General features: G+C 27.2%; 3 protein-coding genes across 16 annotated transcripts; all 3 read left to right on the forward strand.

Annotated features, from left to right (window-relative positions):
- Positions 1 to 401: 401 nt before the first annotated feature.
- Positions 402 to 7,976, forward strand: LOC124950317 (GATA zinc finger domain-containing protein 14-like). Of its 10 annotated transcripts, XR_007101324.1 has the most exons (18): positions 403 to 881; positions 973 to 1,100; positions 1,194 to 1,295; positions 1,407 to 1,531; positions 1,702 to 1,885; positions 2,003 to 2,106; positions 2,294 to 2,410; positions 2,525 to 2,640; positions 2,736 to 2,778; positions 2,885 to 3,037; positions 3,103 to 3,436; positions 3,515 to 4,519; positions 4,895 to 5,052; positions 5,122 to 5,257; positions 5,337 to 5,543; positions 5,637 to 6,220; positions 6,715 to 7,095; positions 7,583 to 7,764. XR_007101324.1 is itself a non-coding variant. In XM_047496823.1 (16 exons), exons 2-16 carry the CDS (start codon positions 981 to 983, stop codon positions 7,592 to 7,594), a joined length of 2,916 nt encoding a protein of 971 aa, XP_047352779.1. In that variant the 5' UTR covers positions 403 to 881; positions 973 to 980; the 3' UTR covers positions 7,595 to 7,764. The 10 variants fall into 10 exon arrangements, 2 of the variants coding, with proteins under 2 accessions (XP_047352779.1, XP_047352777.1); XR_007101325.1 differs by lacking the exons at positions 5,637 to 6,220; positions 6,715 to 7,095 and adding an exon at positions 7,834 to 7,976 and having other exon boundaries at positions 7,583 to 7,681; XR_007101322.1 differs by having other exon boundaries at positions 5,337 to 6,220.
- On the forward strand, positions 7,777 to 9,182 carry LOC124950318 (UPF0764 protein C16orf89 homolog). Its single transcript, XM_047496824.1, has 5 exons — positions 7,777 to 7,983; positions 8,146 to 8,447; positions 8,534 to 8,669; positions 8,743 to 8,845; positions 8,935 to 9,182. Exons 1-5 carry the CDS (start codon positions 7,974 to 7,976, stop codon positions 9,059 to 9,061), a joined length of 678 nt encoding a protein of 225 aa, XP_047352780.1. The 5' UTR covers positions 7,777 to 7,973; the 3' UTR covers positions 9,062 to 9,182.
- A 234-nt stretch (positions 9,183 to 9,416) lies between these two features.
- On the forward strand, positions 9,417 to 18,240 carry LOC124950316 (transmembrane protein 94). Of its 5 annotated transcripts, XM_047496818.1 has the most exons (24): positions 9,418 to 9,759; positions 10,031 to 10,165; positions 10,249 to 10,385; positions 10,474 to 10,667; positions 10,737 to 11,207; positions 11,327 to 11,488; positions 11,731 to 11,834; positions 11,917 to 12,005; positions 12,075 to 12,312; positions 12,469 to 12,562; positions 12,650 to 12,867; positions 12,963 to 13,198; positions 13,273 to 13,397; positions 13,469 to 13,617; positions 14,161 to 14,295; positions 14,730 to 14,873; positions 15,204 to 15,348; positions 15,413 to 15,621; positions 15,704 to 15,878; positions 16,181 to 16,426; positions 16,499 to 16,739; positions 16,828 to 16,921; positions 17,011 to 17,172; positions 17,246 to 18,240. In XM_047496818.1, exons 1-24 carry the CDS (start codon positions 9,593 to 9,595, stop codon positions 17,316 to 17,318), a joined length of 4,143 nt encoding a protein of 1,380 aa, XP_047352774.1. In that variant the 5' UTR covers positions 9,418 to 9,592; the 3' UTR covers positions 17,319 to 18,240. The 5 variants fall into 5 exon arrangements, with proteins under 5 accessions (XP_047352772.1, XP_047352773.1, XP_047352775.1 ...); XM_047496816.1 differs by having other exon boundaries at positions 9,417 to 9,759; positions 16,181 to 16,739; XM_047496817.1 differs by having other exon boundaries at positions 9,417 to 9,759; positions 14,733 to 14,873; positions 16,181 to 16,739.
- The last annotated feature ends 237 nt before the right edge of the window (positions 18,241 to 18,477 follow it).

Raw genomic sequence — 18,477 nt, forward strand, 5'->3', positions numbered from 1 at the left:
ATATTGGAAATATAAAATTATGATCACAGATTGAATTATTTGTAATCATAAGTTTTAATGACTTGATATATGATCAAAATTGTTCTGATATTTGTTCTGATATCTGATAAAATTGTTCTAATATTTCAGTTGAATTACGTATAGTTTGAGATACAAGATTGATAAATCACGTGATATAAATTGGCGGTTTAATATTCGATCTACCAATAAAATGCGTAATGACCTGTAAGAATAAGAAAGAAAAATTAAAGAAAAAAATTAAAAATATATATTAATGATTTTTAAATATCTAGCTAATTACACTTAAACGATTTTCAAAAATATCAAGAAAAATAATTCAAATAATTATTAATGTTATAGTAGATTTAAAAATACCGCTTTCCGCCATGTTTGAAATGTTGCTTCTAGACAAGTTGAGTACAATTTATTAATAAGAATAAAAAATATCTTGTCTTATTTCGGTCAAACACTGATCGTTCATATTTTTTATGTTGGCGTATTTAATACTGTGTTGGTTGTTGAAAGTAAAATTGAATTTACTGAAGAATTAAAATACAGAAATGATAAATCTATGGTATTATTGTTTGCATTTGAAGTTAGATCGGTATATAATGGCATGAACGTATTTTGTTTTTACGAAAAAGAAATGTACTGGTCCTTTTTATGGTATATTGTCAATACGAGAATACAATTTTTTTTCTTGAAGTTAATTTATCTTAAATATTTACTATTTGAAGAAATTATGAAATAGAGAATCAAAAATATATAATGATTCATTTTATATAAAGGAAAATGAAATTTGTGGTTTTGTAAAAACATGGAATATAAATATACTTTGGAAGATAGCTTCTGTAACATATGAGTATAATTGGAAAAGCTTTGTAAGTAAATTATTGTTCGTATAACTATATTACCTTAATCTATTCAATATATACATGGTGAATATTTATATATAAAAATCCATTTTTTCAGAAAAAATAATGTCTGTAGAAAACCATAATTTAAAAGTTTGTTGTTTCTGTGGTCTTACAGAAGACAATGAGTTAGAGTTTGGTAAATTTCATGAATATCATGGTATTGTTACACATTATTACTGTTTGGTAAATGCTTAAATACAAATGAATTTTATTTTTAACTATACTCTATTTGTGTTAACATTGATAGAAACTATATAAATATTTGTTATCTTCTAGTTATTATCTTCTAATATGGAACAGAAAGGTAATGATAACGAAGGTATTTTAGGATTTTTAGTAGAAGATATACAAAAAGAATTGCGCAGAGGAAAAAGATTGGTAAGACAACGATTAAGATATCTATTTCATTGTAATCTGTGTTATTTTATATTATTCTCTTTTTCATAACAATTATAAATTTATATTTATATTTTGGATTTATATTTTAAGATATGCTCTTATTGTAAAAAAAATGGTGCTACGTTAGGATGTTGCAATACAAGGTGTAAACGCATATTTCATTTTCCTTGTGGCTTAAGAGCTGGAACTCTTCATCAATTTTTTGGTGAATTTAGGTAATTATCAATAGTTAAGGGTGTTTAAAAAAGTTTTAATCTTTTGTCTTAGTTTAATAAATTCATATATTTTTAGATTAATAATTAGGATATTTATTGTATTTGTTATTGATTATTTGATAATGATTGTATTATTATAAAATAGAAATAAAATCATATCAAAATTTTAGATCATATTGTATAAACCATAGACCAAAACAAAAAATTGATGAAAAAAAAAGAAAAGTAATTAAAGAAAATACTGATATATTGTGTTGTATTTGTTATGATAATGTTAATCCTAAGAATTTTATTGGGACATTATGGGCACCTTGTTGTAAAAAGGATGCTTGGTTTCATAGAAAATGTGTTCAGGTAAATTAATTATTTATTAACTCGTACTTATTTAATATACAATAATAATTAATATTTAATTATTAAAAATATCAATAAACAAATATATTTTGTATTAATAACTTGTTTCTTTTATAGCAATTAGCAATGAATGCTGGTTATTTCTTTAAGTGTCCACTATGTAATAATAAAAAAGAATTTCAAAAAGCAATGCTAGAATATGGTATTTTTATCCCAAGTCAGTAAGTAAAATTATGAATGAAGTAATATATCTATAAGCATATATAGGAAGATTAATATTTCAATGTAATATTTAATTTATAGCAAATATTTATTTATCCAAAATTAATATAATATAATATAATATAATATTTTATTATGTTTTCCTACTAAACACACAGTAATATTATATGCTCCTTTATTTTGTAGGGATGCATCTTGGGAACTTGAACCAAATGCATTTCAAGAACTTTTATATAGACATGACCGCTGTGATGCTGTGACATGTTTATGTCCAAAAGGCAGAAACTATACAAGCATGAATGCGTGAGTAGTAAATTTAGCTTAGTAATAGAATTACATTTCTGTAAGACAACAATATTATTGTTTGTACTTTGTATATAATATTATATACTAGAATAATATATGTTATTTTACTAGAAAATGGGAATTAGCTTTATGTAGAACATGTGGTTCCCAAGGAATTCATATGGCATGTGGCCAATTAAAATGGGCCAATCCTGTTTGGAGCTGTGATGAATGTATATCCATATTAGGTGGTATAATTATTTTTATTATTGACTTCATTTCTTACAAATTCTTATGAAAAATTCATTAGAACATATTAATTTATTACTATTTTACTTTACAGATAAAGTAAAGCAGTCTACGAAGAATGTAACAGAAACAATAAAGTATGTATGTTTTTTATAGTCATTATCAGATTTAAAGGATTTATAATAATGTTATCTGCTTTGTCTTTTAACGTAATCTGTGATTTTTATAACATATTTTTTTCAGTATTACCTATCGTAACATAGACACAGATACCAGTGATTCAGAAATTTCTGTGGGTGGTACACAAGATAAAGATGACCTTCCTATGTTGCCATACTCACATGCATGTCCTGCGCCTCGATCTTTTAAACTAACATCAAATGAAATTCCAACAAAGTATGTGTATGCGTATAACCTTACAGATTTCTAATGATAACACACTTTTTCTTTATGTATTGCAGTACTACATGTGAAAATAACTGTAGCAGTTCTAGTCAAAACGTGTCTGCAACATCATCAGTCAATTTTAAAATAATTAAATCTAAAGATAAAAATATGTCACAAACAGATCAAGAAAACAGTGTATTACAAAAAGATCAAGAAAAAAGTATGGTAAAAACTGACGAAAAAAAAAGTGTATTAGAAACAGATCAAGAAAAAAGTATATTAGAAACAGTTCAAGAAAAAAATGTGTTACAAACAAAACAAAACAAAAACTTACAAAGTATGCAACCATCGATTTCGAATAGAAAGGTTGATGTGATCTTGATCGATAGCGATGAAGATGACATTGAAGTGAGTAATTGAATCAATTAATTTACTAGTATTATTAAATTATATGAGATTAATTAACAATGTATTCATATTGTTTAGGTCATTAATACTTCAAAAAGGTCAAACATTGGAGATCAAACTTTGAAGAAGATGGCCCTTACTACCTGTGATACAAGAACTAAAATAAACAATTTGGATCAATCTATAGATATTTCATGTATTTCATCAGAGATGGCTGGAAAGATAAATAATAAAATTGAAGAGGAAAAAAAAATTTCAGATAACTTAAAAGCAATAGAAAAATATGAAATTATAGATAATATAAAAAATAATACATTTTCAGAAAATGAAAACCATAATTCATCTATTATGAACATTAAAATTACTAATGTAACATCTTTATCACCCGAAGTTTTTGCAAATGTACCTGATATGAAAAGTTCAGGTAATCATAAATCATTAGAATTATATACTAGTCCTTCAATGAACTTCAGTAATTCCGAAGATATTCAAACTAAAAATACAAGACTATCATCTTCGGAATGTCAATGCAATGATACGGGAGTAACCTCAAAGAGAAAGCATGAAACAAATATATGTGTAATTGGAACTCACACAAATGGAATAAAGACTGTGGTGATAGATAAATCTAAAAAAGTAAAAGTAAATGATGTAGAAGAAAATATGAAAGCTTCATCTAGTGCTATTTCCTATAATGGAGCTAAACTGCAAAATGATAATCCAATTAATATAGCATCATCGGAAAAGAGTGTGAAAAATAGAAGTATATATATAAATCAACAAATTTTTACATCAAATAATTATAGAAAGAATAAAATTTTTCACACTAGCAGTAATAAAAATATATTTCCTTCAATGCTGCAATTAACAAATCATAATACAGCAGAAAACCAAATTAACAATACTTCATCATTGATTTCTGATCAATCTACTAGTGAAGATGTAATTGTTACTCATGTTCGGAATAGTAATACATACCAATCATTGAATACAGAAAAAAATTTTACTAACAGAAAAATGATGCCATCTCAAAATTCTGATAGTTTAGGAATTAAAAATGGAATACAATCCATTTTCAGACAGGTGAGTATTTAATATAATACATTTTTATTATATCATTTTATAACAATCATATAATCATAAAAAGTTGAAAATAATAAGTAAAATTATAAATAATATTTTGCAAATATTATTTATACTGTTTTATATTCATATGTTTACCCGCACTAAATAAATTATTGCTGTCTTAGTTGTAATTTTGTGCTTTATAAATTTGTAATTAAATTGTAAATGTAAATATTATATTTTATTTATGTAATATAATTATATTTGATAAATGTTAACGATTGATTAACATAATGAAAAATATAATAAGAAATACTATGGTGCGGGGAGTAAATTTTGTCAAATTGATTTCCCCGTACCTCCTCTCCAGTGTATGTCTTGGGATTCTAACAGTGCGACGGGAATGCAGGGACCAGTTTTGCTAGTGAATCAACAGACAACCATGCCGGAACGAAAAATGATCGAGTTAATCCAAAAGGAGCATCAGTTAAAAGAAAATGGACAAACCTACTACAGTGTACCGATTCAAGAGGAAATGTCTCTGATGAACAGTAAGTTATAAAATGCATCATTCATAAATACGGAATTTATTATTAAAGTGACGATTATTGTTTTTATAGTTTCCAATCCAATGGATGCAGTGTGTTCTCCGAAATTGCAAGTAACCCTAACGCCTGTGATAGACCTAGACTGATACCAGAATCAGTACAATTACAAGATCTTAAATTTAAAGTTCGTGATTCTAATAATGTACAGGTATGTAATAATTACTAAAATGTAAGATATATTTCTATAAAGATTTTTGCAATAACTATTTATTTTTTATTTGCATTAGATGATCTTATATGATACGTTTTCTGTAAACATTAAAATGAACACTGCCACAAAAAACCATGTAAAAGATTCTTCCACGTCGGTAGGAGTATCAAACATGGAAAATTCATTATTAAAATTGGATGACGAATCAACAGATGCTACTTGCAGCCGCACTTCAAATCTTCATTTAATTAGCGATAAAGATAAGCGTACTTCCGATACAATTGTAAGTAAAAACGTTATTAAGCAACGTGATAATGTGAAAGAAAATTTTAATCCTATTACACAAACATTTTTTGCCAATATCAAATAATTTCAGTATAGTAAACGTATTCGACGATAAATGTCAATCGATGACAAGATAAAATCGCATGGAAAATGATATTTTGGTATTTAATTTTTCCTCTACGCGAAATTGACATATACAGCGTATTTTGCGATATACATAAAAATGCAACGAGATGATGACTCCAAAGGTGAAACTTACTTCCCTTTGGAATATTACTATCAATGGTGATTTGAGATGATGTGTTTATAGTAAGTGGTATAATTAAAAAGGGAATGATTTAATTTCTGATATTGACTTCAAATTGAATATTATACATGCGAATATTCATATACATCCATACACCAAGATATTGATAGTAATTTAATTGTAATAACAATATACGTTATGTATTTACGAAGTTCTCTAATAGCGATCATATTGTTGATTATTGTGGACATTCCAATTATTACAATATTATAAAACTAGGCATTAGACCTGCCCAATACTAATGACTTACTTAGTATATTTAAGGAATATCCTAAAAGACGTATTGATAAAAATATACGCAATATGATAAATCTCGTGTTTGGCCTAGTATTCTTCATATAAAACTATAAAGAAGATTGTGAATAAAGGTATGTATAAAAATAAAGAAGAATGCTGAGTCTGAGTTAATATTATATTTAATTAAGATGCAAAATCTTAAAAAAGAATTAGAACAAATTTATTTTCTAAGTATATATTGTAGTAGCTTTTGTCGTAAATAAAAGATAAAAACGTCATAATACAAAAGAGAAAAAGAATTATATCATTATCGAACTTTTGATGCATTATAAAAGAATAAATAGAATATATATTTAAATAAAAAGTACAAATTTTTTGCTAAGTCGATTTTACATCATTGCTAAAATATATATATAAACCTAGATATTTATAAATTACAAATTTTCAAATATGCTAACCATCAGGAGTTAAGTGAAATTATATTTTGTTTATTGATATTATATATGTATATATATATATATATATATATATATATATATATATATATATATATAAAATATCTAACTTTTTCTATTTTGTAATTTTACGAAATTTATCTTCTCTACGAATTCGTATTTGTTCTCAGACACAACGTTTCTTCCGAACTCGTAGGTGTTGATAAAATCGATGGTAATCCCTCGTGAAGAGTCTGGATTTAAAGTGAAAGATTTCTCGAATAAGACACGTCGGGTTCATGAAGAAAAAGGTGTAATCGTTAGTATTGCTGCGGCTGCGTCTCGAGGATGAACTTACTTGCGATAAATAACGTTAAGTTTAGGCTGTATGTACATTGACGACAAACGTTGGGGAGACTATAAAACCAGAATTGCGAATGATCCTCTTCTCAGTCGTGAATGTTCCCCGATGGAGTGGAGTGTTCAAAGAATTAAGTGCTTTCTATTGATCTTCGCTATCCTGGGATACTTCATAGTCAGAGCCAAAGGAGACCTTGACTATACCGATTTTGGTATTGTTATAACTCATTAAATTAATTGATACTACAGTTAAACAAAATTATATGATATCGCAAAAAATAATAGTAAAACAAAAGTAGAAATTGTTTCTTTCATTTTATGTAAAATTATAATTTTAGTTTCATTGTAAGATATGCCCACTATGTTACGCGTATATACATACATATATATTTGATAAAATGATATAGTGACTAAATTATGATCATTTTAATTATTATTGAAATATTGAAAAATATCCTGTCTTCCTCTCGATAAATTTATATATAATTATTATGTTTATTGCAGAAGATAGTATTGATATTTAGTTAATTATATATAAATTAATAATCGGCAAGTCATATTTTTTAAAATATAAAATTTTATATTTTATTTATGTATTTATGAAATACACGAATAAACTGTACAATTATGGGCATGTATTAATGTTGTCATATTATTGATCTGTTATTATATTGCTTATAAATGGACAATTTCTTTCAGATCTCAAATTGAATGCTCTTTTTAAAGTTATCAAATACATACATAAACGACCGCAACAGATGACGATTGGTACTATTTACGCGATTACTTTAACAGAAGGTGAGAGTATTACAATATATGTATACAAAAAAGCAACTTATATCAATTGCCAATAATATGTTGTAAATAATATATAATTTATATCAATAATGTATGTAAAAATATTTTACATACAAAAAAAAATATATATATATATATATTCTTCGGAACAGTCTTTCTAGTAAAAACACTTTTGCATGAAAATACTTGTTATCTTGACAAAACGTATCTCTATGATCTGAGAAAATTATTGGAATTTTCTTATTCAACGCAAAAACTTTTAACAAACGCAATTATTCCGATAAATGAAGAAATGAAAATGTGTAAGTATTCAACTACTTTATGTTTATCTTGTAATTTATATATAAATATATCTTGCATGTTAATTTATATAATATATAAATTATTATATAATATTAATTTATATAATATTAAGTTATATAATATATAATATATAACAATATTATGAAAATATTGATTACTAGTAAAAAAAGTATTGAACGATCCAAAATTTTGGATACGAGAAATATCTTGGAAAAATCAAACTTTGGGTGCGGCGCTACCTCTTCCATCTCAAGGATTATCGTATGCGAATGGAGAAGATTTAATAATGAAAGGAAGACCTAAAGAATTCGAAAGTGATTATTGTCTTGTCGGAATTGTTAAACAAAAATTTTATAACGAATGTTCAATACCTTACAAATGCATACAAATAATAATGAATAAAGATAATCCAAAAGGATATCCTCTTACGCATAGATTACTTATTATACAGACTTTAAGAGCAGTAAGTTTACAAATAAACAGTTGTTTAAATATTTCATTGAAGAAAGAAATATGGTAACGTTATATAAATGTAAATGAATATTGTAGATGGGATGTAAGGAAAATCGAATGGTGCCATTTTTAAAATTGTTACCTATTTATTGTTCTCGTATTCTTCAAGATATGATTGACATTGAAGCGATTGGATTTCCTTATAATGCGCGAGATCTGTTAATGGAACAAGGTAAAGAATTATGATGTTTATTTATAACTGAGTTATTTCTAAAATTGATCTTTATATGTCATTTGAATTATAGTTGTTTTATGTGGATCAGAAGGATATTTGGAATTCATGGATAAACATTATGAGAATTTAATTTTAAGCTGGTCTCATCCTAGTGGTTGTTACAGCGCATTTGGGTATGCGAGTATATATGTGTATCTCTTGGTTTTTTATTTATTTGTTAACATACAATAAATATTTTTGAATTTTTTAAATTCTTTAACAGTTATGGAGAATTTATACCGAAAAGTAATATGAATACCGATTTTGGATGTGATAGCCATGCTACAGGTCTTGCAGCTGCAAGTTTAGCATTATTTATTCGTAAAGATGTAGAAACTGCGTTTCAATGAATATAGATTAAATTTTTACTTTTATGTACGCATATACATAAATACATACATATATGGTTAATTAAAAACAACGAATGATTCAATAAAAATATTATGAAAATAAATTATTATTTTTACGTGACCATTGTACTGATTTATTGTTTTTATTATAAGATAATTTGAAATATTCCCTTTCGCATACACTTTAAAAATTTAAATTATTTGCGATTATTTTTAGCTCGTGGGTAAAGAACGTCGAACCAATCACGTTCTTCATACTAATAATCGATTCATCGACTGATTAGTTATTGGCTATGAATCGATATAATCAAGTCACATGACTTGCAACCAATAAGCATAATCGAATATCAAGCTTCTCTTTTGCCGCTACTACCTTTGGAGAAGGTTATTGTTTTTACAATACTCCCACGCTTTTATCTCTACCATGAACTGAACGTGGTAGTTGTCGATCGTTGCCTATTGTTGCTCGTTACAGTTACGGTGAAAAAAATGTCTTATGTATACGGCTTATTTCATTTTATAATTTAAAATATGGACAGTGAACGGATAAGGAAGCTCTCGGAAAAAACAAATGAAAATATAGAAGATAGAAAATATAAGACAGATCTTGGATTGTCTACAACTGCGGCATTGAGTATTTTACAGAGTGATATTAAATGCGTTTTACAAGATTACGAAGATGAATGCAGAAGAAACAAGTAATCGAATATTACACGTTACTCTTTTACTGATTAATAATGTTCGATTGCATGTTATTTACTTAGGGCTAACTACAGTCCAGTTTGGTCAAGTGTCACTATTAAAACCTCAAACTAATCAAAGATAGAAAAGGCTGACACAATGCTGATCAAAAGGATTTATTAAGATTTTAAAATATCGGCAATTTTTCTTTGAAAGTTCTATTTTGACTGCTTGTTTATGTTATGATTATATGTTATATAATTTGACATATAACATATGTATGTTTAGAAGATACAAAGCTTGGCTGAAGGATGCATTACATCATCGTAGTCAATATACAACCCTTTGTTGGACATCAGCAATTGCATTGTTAATCAATGGGCTCACACTTATTATTATATATCTGTCTACAGGTGAAACATGGTACGAGATATAAAATATAGAATACGTTTTATTTTATAGACTATCCATTATAAATCTTGAAATATACAAATGTTCTATTATAGGTATTCAACACTGCCATACGAAGGATTAATCATTTGCTGCTTAACAATTTTAAATTTTATTCTAGTTGTATCAGATAACAAACTACGTCATAATGAGATTCCTAGTAGAATTTACGTTCTTTTGAAACAACTTGAGAGTATGTCAACTTGTAGAACAATTAACTATTATATACTTTATATATGTTAGTAAAATTAGAGAATTAATTTTATATTGTTATATTTTAGATGCACAAGCTAGATGTAAATGGAATATTGAAAATTATCCACATTTATGTACACCTTTATCACCATGTTTAACTTTACAATGGACATATCGCGATGGCCAAATAGTTAATTTACCTTGGGCATTATTAGTTGTTGGAGATATAATTGTGATGAAACCTGGTCAACAGTCCCCTGGCTATTGTATTCCATATAATGTGAGTTTTTCATGACTTAACCTTTTTTCCTAAAATTAATGATTTATGTACAATACTTCTTATTTCTAGGATCCTGATGCATCAGCTTTGCATACACAAGAAGTTTATAGTCCACCAGTCCATAGTGTAAATGAAATCTTTTCTACGCCGCAAGCAAGGCTACCTTTGAAAAATAAGTTATACAAATTACAAGAAACTCCATATTTGACAAATCTTAGAATGGCTTTAGATCAGGCTCTTGATAGACCTGTTACGTATCATAATCGCAAACGTTTCCTTGTGATGGTCTGTTATATAGAACAATTGGCCTATCCACTTATTTTAACTATCATTGTGGCCATTAATTTGTTTCGTTACTTATATCTGTCAGAACTCTTTGGTATAGGTAGCTGGATTGAAATGTTTCTACTACAACCAGTAGCAGTGACTCTTCCATTATTACCAATAATTTTTCCTACTTGCTGGGTTTTTCTAAACTGTTTAGGAATGGCACGTTTCAAAGCACTATGCAAGCTTTATCAGTCTTCAAAAAAACTTCAGGTTAGAATTTTGTTATTATAATATATACTGTAACTATATAGTATATAAAGTATATAACGATCTCACTATTTGTTCATATTATTAAAAAATCATTATAATCATGCAGATAATACATGTAGTTTGTAGATCCGTTTGAAGATGCAGATATTTCAACTCCAAGTCATCCTGAAATAATTTATAATTGGTTTGAATTGAAGGAACACTTTTTAAATATTCTTTGTGGAAAAGAGCATATGATGTCAAGATCTGCAAACATTCTTCATGTTTTGGGTTCTGTCACAGTATGTGGAATTATATATGTTAGATGTTAACACATCCATGGACACAACGTGAATAGATATTTTATGCACAGAAAAAGTCATAATATTTTGTAAAATATGAAATCTACAGGTCAGTTGTATAATCACAGTATATTTATATAATATATTATTCAATAAGCACAAGTACTTTGAATATCCACGAATGTGTTAACATCATAATATATGAAGATACCAAAAAGTCTGATACAAGCTATGTATTTTAGGCATTATGTTGTGTAGATAAGAAAGGCATTCTTTCTTGGCCTAATCCAACTGCAGAAAAGGTTTTCTTTCTACATAATTCCAATACTTTATCAGCAGCTTCAAGGTTAATAATAAATACATCTGAATAATATATACAAATAACATAAAAAAAGCATGGGATTTATTATATAATTATCTTTCATTAGCACTGGCAGTTTAGGAAAAACAACAGAATCTATGCCCAATGAGGAGAATACAAAAGAAATTTCCAATAGAACGTGTTATGTACAACATGGTAATATTTTTGAATAATAAAAAAGTAAAAATCTTCATTATAATAAATTTTTTTTTCCTTTTTTTGTAGAAATATCTCATTCCACAGCAGAAGTATTGGATCTTACACATGACCATGCCCTACCATTTCGTTTGCAATTTGACGATCATTCTTGGAGACAACATTTAAATTCATTGAAACCTCTAGGCTTAGCAATTCTTTTGAACACATGTAATATGGAAACTCAAGAGCATTATACTCAATTTTGTTGTCATGTTACTTGTGAAGCTGTCTATAACGAAAATCTTGTGCCAGTTACAAATAGACGGTATATTTTATAGTTATATTATATTAGTTGTAGTATATAATGTATAATATATTTTATAATTATATTTATAGTAATGATATATATATAATTATAGTTATATTATAATTTGCTAAATCAAGAAGAATTGCATTAGAATCTTTTTTCTTGTATTATTAGATGCCTATGCGAATTGGCGAAGCAAATTGGTTTTCGAGATCAAGCACAAAAAATATTTCAATTAGAAAGGCAATTATCTACATTCAGACATGTGGTATGTATATACATTACACAACAGCACATTGTATATGGTTTATTCTTGAACTTTTAATAAATATGATTGACTGATCTCAATTTATAGCAAGCAGACAAAGTTAAAAGAGATATTAAATTTGCACGTTCTCTGAGTATTGCAACAAAGTTGAAATTTCCATTTCCGCATATGGTTGCTGTGGTAGTAAAAGAACGTAGTGGCGGTAGTTTACAATTGTTAACACAAGGTACTGCAGATATAATTCTAGATTCGTGCATTGAATTTTGGGATGGCCACGATCTTTGTCCCCTTTCTGCGTCCGATAGGTATATTTCTCATGATTAATCTTAACACAATAAGTTTATAATACAGTTTTAAAACAATTTTATCTATATAAATATATTAATTATATATTATTTAGGAAAAAAGTACAAGATTTTTATCAAAGAACAAGTTTAACATCATACTGTACTGCATTTGCTTATAGACCATTAACTAAAGGTGTTAATAAGAGAATGTCAGAAATATATATAGAACTTCCTGCAGACAGTAAACATTTATATACTCCACATAGAAGTCCAACTCCTTTACCATGGGATTTTAGAAATGTTCTAGATCCTAAAATAAAGGGAATGCTTGGACAATTTCACTCTACAGGTAAAATTTGCATTTAATCTATTTTATATAATTTATTATCTTCAAATGTATATTATTATATATTTTTATTACAGATTCCTTATTATGTAATGAAAATAATGATGATGACGTAAATGATGTTGAAAGTTGTTTTGAACTTCAATGTAATCAAGTATTTATAGGAATGGTAACTATGCAGTATCAAGCTCAGACTGACATGGTAAAATATTGTTTTTTTAATGAAATTATATCCATAAATTTATTTGTGTTTATCTATCATATACTTACCAGGTTCAGTTGATTGAACAGTTAGAAAGAGCCTGCATAAGATTCGTTCATTTCAGTAAAGAAAATGAATTACGTTCTCGTGTATTCTCGGAAAAAATGGGACTTGAGAGTGGATGGAATTGTCACATATCATTGCTCACAGAGAGGACTAGGTAAACAATCGTAATCTTATATATTTATTATTTGCAAATTTTTGGCTTCATTTTTTTTTTTTTTTTAATGGGAAAAAGATCTAGTAAACAATTTACAAAAGAAGTTTGAGGCATGTCTTGTTTCGTGTATCTTATAAATACACACACATATATATATATATATATATATATATATATATATATATATATACATATAAACACTTATTTTTTATGTTTTTATTATTAACATTATTCGTTAATTTTTTTTTGTGAAATTTAACAATGATTGGTTACAGTTGAATGTCATCTCTCTCAAGTGGTTTTTTATTAAAAAAAAATTATTTAATTTATAAATTATGGGCTTCTTTCATATAATCAAAGTGCAATAACATTCAGGTATTTTCATAAAATAGACGATTCTGTACCTCGAAATATATCTAATAAATAAATTCATAATCATGCACATATCCCATAATAGCAATAACTACATGTTTTCTGTTATTTTATTATTTGACATTTATTAAATGCATAACTAAGCAAACGTAACTAACACATCGATACCAGGTCAGAGAGTCCAGTGGGTTGTTGGGTGAGCCAGGCAGCAGCCATGTCCTCACCCACTCCCTCAACGCAATCCCATCAGCATAAATACTCTTGCATGGATGAGGCCAGCCACTTGCTTAATCGTATATCTCCTCGGTATGTTACACGTTATTTTTTTTATCATAAATACACTATCAATCATAAAGACTTTTTAAGATTTAATCTTATCATTTTTTTCTGACTCATGGTAAGCTTAGAAAATGTCATTTCATCGTTTCATCATTATTAGTATATTTAATAAATAATATTAGAATAATGAAAGTATTTATTTATTATATTAATATAGTATTTTGTTCTTATTCGGTTTAGAATTAAATTTTAAATTTTCTTTTTTTTTTATTTTTTATTTCAAACACAAACAAATAAAACTGTTATAATATATTGTATGAAATAGATTATGTTCTATAATTCTGCAATGTAGCTGCTTTAGTGTGCTTGCAATATGAAATTATTTATCAGCATAAAAAATATAAAACAACATAATTGAATTATAATAATAACAATTTAATCGAATCTATATTTTGTTATAGTAGTAACTTGGACAGCAGTCGAGCGATGAGTATGTCTGCACCAAGTGCTATAAATACCGATATGTCTACTGTGAGGTTTGAAGACGAACCCGCTGAATGGAACTATACCGGACCAATTCAAGCCAAAAGCACCATGAGCCATAGGTTTACATTAGTTTAAAATTCTAATTAAAAATTTGCCATTCTTTCTTTTTATGAATTATCGTAATTCGAATATCATAATCTTTATGATTTACTTTGTTTTAAGATTTTAATTAACATTTGATCGAGAAACAGAAATATTTTTTTCCCCCCAATTTTGTTTCATCTTTATAAAACAGTTTTACTTAGGTTCATTCACAACTCTTGCACTTATAACAAGTTATGTGCATGATTTATGAGTATGTTCTTTATTGCCATTTATAAATATTTTGCAGATTAATTATCAAGTTCATTTCTAAATGACGAAGTAATTTTTCAATAATCATGATACAGGGAACATGACACTGTAAGAAGCGAAAACAGTGTGCTCATGCACAGTGTTGATTTAGGATCTGGTCAGGAGGCTTGGCGATCTTTAAGTTGCCTTACTGATAGCACAGAGCAAAGTGCGCCCGTTCATTTTGATTTATCTAATCGAGTAAGTTAAAATTTATAATTAAAATGTAAATTTTATCAATGATGAATCATATATTTTTCCGCAGGCTAAATTACCGCGAGGTATCGATAAAATACGACCTCATATAGAGTTAATAGATAATGTACCTTTGTTAGTATCTTTATTTACCGATTGCAATACTACTGTAACGCGAGAAATGTTGCATATTATGCAAGATTATGGCGAAGTCGTATGCGTTCTTGGATCATCTGCTAATGCTGAAAATATGTCTATTTTTATGCAAGCCGATGCTGCGTAAGTCATATTTTCAAGCTATAATGCATTTGAAATTTTAATTTGTAATTCTAAATTAAAAACTTTATCTTCATTATACTAGAGTTGCAGTAGAACCATTATACCCACAAGTGTGTCAAAAAATACCAGTATTGGCACAAACTAGACCTGATCAAGGGCCATCTCCTGTTGATTTAAGCAGAACTTTAAATTCTATCGCTTGTTCATTGAGCGTAAAGCGCGAAGATCCAATTACTATTTTTCATCTTATCATGGAGGTGATTAGAACCTTTTCATTGTATTTTTATTTGTATTTCTAATAATAATAATAATAATAATCATAATAATAATAATCATAATAATAATAATAATAATAATAATAATAATAATAATAATAATAATCATAATAATAATCATAATAATAATAATAATAATAATAATAATAATAATAATAATAATAATAATAATAATAATAATCATAATAATAATAATAATAATAATAATAATAATAATAATAATAATAATAATCATAATCATAATCATAATAATAATAATTAATAATTGCATTTTCTCTCCTTAGGCGCGTCATTATATGAAATGTTTATGGAATTGTGTACAATTTTGGTTGTGCTGTACAGTTACTCTTTCATTTGCGCAAGCAATATCTGCTATTTTGTTATTACCGCCTTTATTGTCTGTATATCAAATTGTATGGTTAAGCTGTTTGATTATACCCGTTTTATCAATATCCATGATAGCTACTCCTATGGATTCTACTATAATGCAAAGAGCAACAGGAAAGAATCAATGCATAATAAACGGACAGGTAATATGTTCGTATTTTAATTTCATTTCATTTTACGTTGTTCTTAATAAAATGAATTTTCTTTATTCACAGGTTGCAATTTTTGTATTGTGGTGTTATGGTAGTAAATTCTTGCCTACTATTGTAACGGTAGTTTTATCACAGTATATTTCTTTTTTGGTTTTATGTCCGATGTATGTTACAACCGACTCTAAGTGTGTTTATATATATCCTGATTTACACGGGAAAGATATTTGGGGTGGTTGGGGTTCTAAGCCAAATGTTATGTTGGCGATACAGCATTTTGCTTTAGCAATATTAGTTTTACATTATGGTATATATCACAATATATATATATATTTATGTATTCAATGTGCTGGTAATATTTTAAACTATATTTTAATTATTTCTCTTTTTTTTAGTAACAATATCAATAGGATTTGTACATAGAGAATATTCCATTTGGAAAAAAAGATCTACGAATAATTATTTGTGGTTTTTTAGCGCATTTATAATGTAAGTATTACTATATTTCTTTTTTTTTTTTTTTTTTTTGCGAAATTTTGAAGAACTACGATTATGACAAAGATTTGTGATATATTTAGAATCTGTGCACAAGCAGCATTCTCAGGGCATGTGTTTTGCCAATTTTTAAGAGAGGAGGGACCACAAATAGAAAATTTTTCTCTACATCTACCATTATCGTACTTAATTTCTTTACCACTGGTTTTTGCAATTAATGAACTTGTTAAATGGCAAGAAATAAAGTGAGTAATTCATCTATTTATTTCAAATTACACATTACTGTAATTACAATTATATTTAATATTGTGTCCTCAGACTAAATGTTAGATATCAAAAGAGGGCCCGTTTGGAATTTGGTACAAAACTTGGAATGAATTCACCGTTTTAAAGACATATTTTTCTAGATAGCAATATGGGTACAAACATATAGTTTAATATAAAATAATTGCGTGCGATAGAATTTGATTGTACATACGTATAATCTTGAAAGCTATAAACTACGTATCCGTCATATTGGATAGATAATTTGTTTTTTGTAAGCGTGAAAAGTTTTTTGTAATAAAGTTCTGAGTTGCTTACTTAGAATTATAAATTTGTTCGCGCGTAATCAAATTGGAGAAACTAACAATATCGTATGTTTATGTGGGGTGCTTATTTAGTTATAAGACACATCTTTTCATAAAATATAAATGCAACTTACATGCTTTCTTCAGTATTGCGACTATTTTGCTGCACAATGACGCTGAGATTACACAATATAAGAATATTGGACAGTATGTATCTTCCATTGCAATTTTTTATTCTCCGACATCGAGATTTTTATCTTTTTCTTTCATTATTTTTCTTTTTTTCTTTTTTTTAAATTTTCATGTTACGATTTTTTTGAATGTATTTACAAAAGTCCTTCAAGAAAATTTTTGCTTAATTCGATATGATTTATCAATCTATATTTCATGCGAAATGAAATCCGAAACAATCTATTTAAACATCCTCACGGTAGTGCCATTATGAGTTTTCAATATTAATGTACGTGCTGTTATGATAAAAATTGTTTCGAAATAAAACGTGTGATAAGAGTGGAGCAAACGAAGAAAATATTAATACGTTTTGAGAAGCGATAGTGCAAATCATGCCTAGGAGAAATTATTATATGTTGCGATCTCACGTTTTGCCAACTATCAAATATCTACGATGATATTTAACATGTTAACGAGTAATTTTATTTGAAATCTATAAATATGACTGACTGTAAGTTATATTCAAATTGAATACAGATCTTTTGTAAATAAATATTCATTTTTCGAAAAGACGATTGTTGTTCTTGTTTAAAAGACGACGGTAATTGTTGACAAATCCATATTTCTAATCAATTTCCTCCATTTTTATATCTCCAATTTTTATTTCTATTTCTATTAAATCTCTCTCTCTCTCTCTCTCTCTCTCTCTCTCTCTCTCTCTCTTCTCTCTCTCTTTCATCCGGTGATTTCAAAGAATATTTCACTTTGTCTTATAAACTATTATCCCATATTGTTATCGATTTAAAAGTA

Source organism: Vespa velutina, chromosome 7, assembly GCF_912470025.1.
Source record: "Vespa velutina chromosome 7, iVesVel2.1, whole genome shotgun sequence".
NCBI classification, from domain to species: domain Eukaryota; kingdom Metazoa; phylum Arthropoda; class Insecta; order Hymenoptera; family Vespidae; genus Vespa; species Vespa velutina.